Source organism: Orycteropus afer, unplaced genomic scaffold (genome assembly GCF_000298275.1).
Source record: "Orycteropus afer afer isolate SDZICR_OR568_19922 unplaced genomic scaffold, OryAfe1.0 scaffold00037, whole genome shotgun sequence".
NCBI classification, from domain to species: Eukaryota; Metazoa; Chordata; class Mammalia; order Tubulidentata; family Orycteropodidae; genus Orycteropus; species Orycteropus afer.
In genome coordinates this window covers 15166153-15171760 of record NW_006921624.1, presented here as the reverse complement: position 1 = coordinate 15171760, position 5608 = coordinate 15166153, and the positions used below count along the sequence as shown (strand labels likewise).

General features: G+C 36.0%; 1 protein-coding gene across 1 annotated transcript in view; it reads right to left on the bottom strand.

Moving 5' to 3' along the window:
* The window catches only part of SUSD1 (sushi domain containing 1), a 121267-nt gene that overhangs the window by 89646 nt on the left and 26013 nt on the right, over positions 1 to 5608 (bottom strand). Inside the window, exon 5 of the mRNA XM_007936768.2 lies at positions 2257 to 2436. Coding sequence (XP_007934959.2) covers positions 2257 to 2436 — 180 coding nt within the window. The remainder of the gene's footprint in view (positions 1 to 2256; positions 2437 to 5608) is intronic.

Here is a 5608-nt window from a genome sequence, read left to right as displayed (position 1 = left end):
AAGTATATGGGAACTGCTGTATGAAAAGTGAATTTACTCTGTAAATCTTCACCCAAATCCTAATAAAAAAAAAAAAAAAAGTCCTTTCAGAATTCTTAATTGACTATCAAAATGTGTTTACTGTCTGAACCCTAAATCAGAATATCAAAATGATTAACTTGGCCAAACACATCTCTGAGGTTTCTTAGCTATGCAATAAATTCAGTGAAAACTGCTTGTTTTTTTCCAAAACGGAGACAGCTGTATTATTCAGTCTAATACATGAGAAGGAGCTCTGGTGGCATAGTGTTTAAGGCATTCGGCCGCCAACCAGAAGATCAGCAGTGTGAACCCATCAGCTGCTCCAGGGAAGAAAGATGAGGCAGTGTGTCCCAGCAAAGATTTCTAGCCTTGGAAAGTCTGTGAGGCAGTTCCACTCTGTATTAAAGGGTCGCTATGCATCAGAACCGACTCAGTGGCACTGCGGTTTTTTTTTTTTTTTTTTTGGAATACATTAGAAATTTATTCAATATAAAAAGTACACAAAATACACAAGTCATCCAGGACCTCCTCACCCCAGTAACGACCACTGACAACATTTTTATGTAGACACCTAGACTGTTTCCTAAACATATCCATGCATATGGATTTTTTTCAAAAATAAGATCATGTTACTCACACAATTTGTAACTCAGTAATACACTGTGAATATTTATATCAATACGTATTATTTTTTCCAACGTAATATTTATTGGCTACATAATATTTAATTTTATGGATGTGCTACAATTTACTTAACCATTCTTCTATTGGGGTTATTTCTAACGTTTCACCATTACAAACAAATATAACTATAGAAAATTGTAAGTGTGGATACTTTATGCTTCTATGTACAAGTAAATTTGAAAACCTGGTTGAAACAGATGAATTTCTATGAATATGTAAATTACTAAAATTGATCTCAAAAGGGATAGAAAACTTAAACAGCTAATAAGCATAGGAAGAAACATGCTTATTTTCCTTCCCAAAAGTGCCACATCCACATGGTTTTCTAGGTGAAATCTCTCAACTCTTTACAAATTCGATTTACACTATTCTAGAGCTCTGGTGGGAGCTCTGGTGGCATAGTGCCTAAAGCATTTGACTGCTAACCAGAAGGCAGTGGTTCAAACCCATGAGCCACTCCTTGGAAGGAAGACTGGGCAAGCTACTTTTGTAGAGATACCGTCTCAGAAACCCAAGAAGGGACTGCTATAAGTCAGGGATCAAGTCAAAGGCAGTGAGTTTGGTTTGGTTTGCAGTGAATAAAGAAAGAAGGAAATGCTTTACGTTCTTTTTATTTATTTATTTTTTAATTCAGAATAATACTAATACCAAACTCATTAAAGACATCATCAAAAAGGAAAACAGAATAATCTCACTTATGAATATCAATGCAAGAATTTTAAGTTGGCAAATCTAATCCAGATTAAAAGAATAAAATACCAAAGACACAGAATTCATTCCCTGAGTTAGCAACGATCATTATCAGGAAACCTAAAAATATAATCCACCACATTATTGAAGAAGAGGAGGAAAACATATATGATCATCTTAATACATGTTTAAAAGATATGTGATAAAAAAAAACTCATTTCTGATTAGAAAAAAAAAAAAAACTGTTTTAGTAAAGTGGGAATAGATTGAAATAGAAAGTCAAAAGTCAAAATCAAACCAAAAGCCAACATCATCATCAAAATAGAAGCAGTATGACAGAGTAGTTAAGGGTACAACTTGTGACGTTAGATTTGCTGGTTCAAATTTCAACTCTTTGTGTGACCTTGGACAAATACGTAAGCTCTCCGTGCCCTACTTACCTCAGTAAAATGTGACAATAATAGTCCTAACGCACAGGGATACTGTAAGGATTAAATGAGTCAATATATATAAAATGTTTAGATCAGTACTTGGCACATAACACAAGGAAAGTGTACTTATTAAAGATCATGAATGAATGATGAAACACTAAACTCATTCCCACAAAAGTCAGGAATAAGAAAATAATAACCAAAGTCAACACTACTAGTTAAATTTTTGTGCTGAAAATACTAGGCCAATTGAAAAAAAAAAAAAGTATAACTTCTACAAATACAGAAAAATCTAAGGTGGAATTGTAATTCTTTACAGATGATAAGATGTTATTCTTAGAATCAACTGATATTTTTGACTAATTTCAAAAGTATGATTTAGAAAGAAGTATGGAACAATCTCAAAAGTTGGGAACCTAACTCAACTCACCTTGGCAGTATAATTTGGGGGACTCCCATGTGCCCAAAACTGTACAGATTGAAACTGTATCTTCTGGGCCACTGAAAAATCCTTCTTTGCAAGCATAATGAGCCCGGCTGCCCAGTCTAGATGTATAATTTCCAACGATATAGCCATTTGGGACCTCAGGAGGGGTGCCACAGTCTATTTCTGAAAAGAAATGCACGTCAAATGTGAATGTGAATTTTCAATATGCATAATCTCTATTAACCTCTACCCCGTGTTCCTCACTCACCCACTTGCTGCTATATTAAGTAGGCTGTTTCATTTCCACATGATTTCTGGGCACATTTCCAAGGAGTATCTCTATTCAATTTCTTTCTTTCTTTCTTTTATTTTTATTGTGATTTGGGTGAAAGTTTACAGAGCAAATTCATTTTCCATTCAACTATTCATACACATTTTGTTTCATGATATTGATTGCAATCCCCACAATGTAACAGCTCTCTTACCACTTCCTCCCTGTGGTGACTTTTCCCTGTCCTTCTTTCCTAAGCATTCCTCCCCTCTCAGCTTTGTCCCTGTGCAAATGCTGTCTCTCTGATCACCCATAGATGACTGTTCTATCTGACCTATCTGGTGTAACAGTTCATCTAATAGGCTAGTCTATTGTTTGGCCGGGAGTGAGCTCAATTCCAAGCCTGATGGGTGACTAAGGGCCATAGTCTCAGGTTTCAGCAGTCTTTATCAGACCAGTCAGCCTGGTCTTTTACATAATTTTGAGTTTTGTACCACTTTCTTCTCCCACTCCATCCAGGACCTCCAATTTTGATCCCTTTCTGATTGATCGCAGTGGTAGCCAGGTGCCATCCAGTTATTCTGGTCTCAGGGTTATGCAGGCTGAGGTTCCCATGGTCCACTAGTCCTTGGACTGTTTCCATGCATCTTTGATTTTCTTCACTCTCCTTTGCTCCAGTCGAGGAGAGACCAATTATTGCACCTTAGATGGCTACTTGCAAGCTTTTAAGACAGGAGTCGCTACTTACCAAAGTAGAGTGTAGAACAATGTTTTTGTGTGGCATGTTATGCCAATTGAGCTTAATGTCCCCTATGACCATGGTCCTTAGCCCATGGGCCCAGTGACTCACTTCCTTAAGGTGTTTGGCCGTGGCTAAGAAGATACCATACCTTTGACCCCTGTTAGCTCTATTAAATATATCAGATGGATTGATACAGTGGCTACAATGATGGACTCAGGTATTGCAAGAATTGTGGGGATGGCACAGGACCGGGCAGTGTTTCATTCTGTCGTACACAGGGTCCCCATGAATCAGAGCCAACTAGACAGCACCTAACAACAACTATTAGTGTAGAGTCATCTACTTCTCTTTTCAATTCTGTTAAAGTGTTATTCATGTATTTTGGGCTTTTTCATTGAGTGCGAAGACATTTTACTATGGTTAAGTCTTCTTGTTTGAGTGATCCTTTAATGATTACATAATGTCTTTTATTGTCTCTTATGATGGTTTTTGTCTTAAAGTCTATTTTATCAGAAATTAATATTGTCACTATGACCCTTTTTTGATTTCCATTCACTTGTATATTTTTTTCCAACTTTTTAGTCTGTTATTGTCTTTGTGTCTAACATGTGTCTCTTTCAGACAGCATATTGATGGATTATGTTTTCTTATCCACTCTGCAACTCTCTGTCTCTCGATTCATGCATATGATCCATTTATATACAGTGTAATTATCGAGAAGTGTGAATTTATTGCTGTCATTTAGTTGAATGCCTTTTTGTAGCGCTGCTGATTTCTTTGTTCCGTATAATTTTCTGTGCCGAACTCATTTTGTTTATGAATTTTTCAAACATTTCCTTCATTGCTTTCGTTGTTGTTGTTGTTAAGTGCTGTCAAGTTGGCGCCAACTCATATGGCGACCCTATGTACAACAGAACGAAACACTGCCCGGTCCTGTGCCAGCCTCATGTTCCCTGCTATACTTGAGCCCACTGTTGCAACCACTGTGTCAATCCATCTCATTGAGGGCTTTTCCCTTTTTTTCTGACCATCCACTTTACCAATTGTGACATCCTTCTCCAGGGAATGGTCCTTTCTGACAACAGGAACAAAGTAGGTAAGACAAAGTCTGGCCATTCTTGCTTCCAAGGAGCATTCTGGCTATACTTCCTCCAGGACAGATTTGTTCATTCTATTTGTGCCTTTCCTCTTTTTCATTTTGATGATGTTTATATACTTATTTATTTACTTTCTCTGAGGTTACTCTGGGATTTATTATTTTCTTCCCAAGTTTAAAACACTCCGTTCCATCTCAAAATCATCTTGACTTCCTCTCCATTTAGAAGTTCTGTACCTTTAATATTTATTCCCTCTTTTTGGTTTATAATTGTCCTCATTTACCAATTGATGTCTCTGGTTCCCTGTTTAGAGTCTTTTAAGTTTATTTTACTTTGGATGCTTCTGTATGTGGGTTGGTTTCTGGGTTATGTCAAGTATGTTAATCATGAGTTGTTGACTACTGTTGCTGGCTCTCTGTCCGAAGGACTTCCTTTAGCGTCTCTTGTGAGGTTGGTCTGGTTTTTACAAATTATTAATTTCTATTTATCTGGAAATGTACTTATTTAGCCATTATATTTGAGAGACAATTTTGCTGGATATGTAATTCTTTATTAGCAACTTTTTTCTTTCAGGGTTTTATACGTGTCATCCATTGCCTTCTCACCTGCATGGTTTCTGCCAAGTAATCAGAGCTTAGTCTTACTGGTTGTCCTTTGTAGGTAACTTTTCATTTTTTGTGTGCTGCTTTCAGGATTCTTCCTTTGTCTCTGTCTTTGTCTTTGGTAAGTTTGATTATGAAATGTCTTGGTGATTTTCTTTTGGGGTCTATCCTGTTTGATGTTCACAAACTTCTTGAATGTATATCTTCTCATTTTTTATCATATTTGAGAGTTCTCTTCCAAGAAAACTTTAACAATTTTTCTTTGTGGTTTTATTTGTCTCTTCCTGTTTTGCAATTCCAATCATGCATAAGTTATTCCTCTTGATGGTATCTCACATAAATCTTAAACTTTCCTCTTTGTTTTTTAAATCTTTTTCATGATTTTTCCCTTAACAAAGTAGTATTGAAAGATTTGTCTTCAATCTCACTAATTCTTTGTTCCATTGATTCAACTCTACCCTTTCAATGTGTTATCTATTTCTAAAATTTTAATATTAATCTGGATTTCTATTTGGTGTTTTTGTAGTTTCTAATTTTTCATTTATTTTGTCAGCTTGTTCTTGTATTGTTTTCCTAAATTGTTCTAGAGTTTTGTCTGTGTTTTTCTAAATGTAATTCTTTTGAATTCCTTATCTGTGAGTTC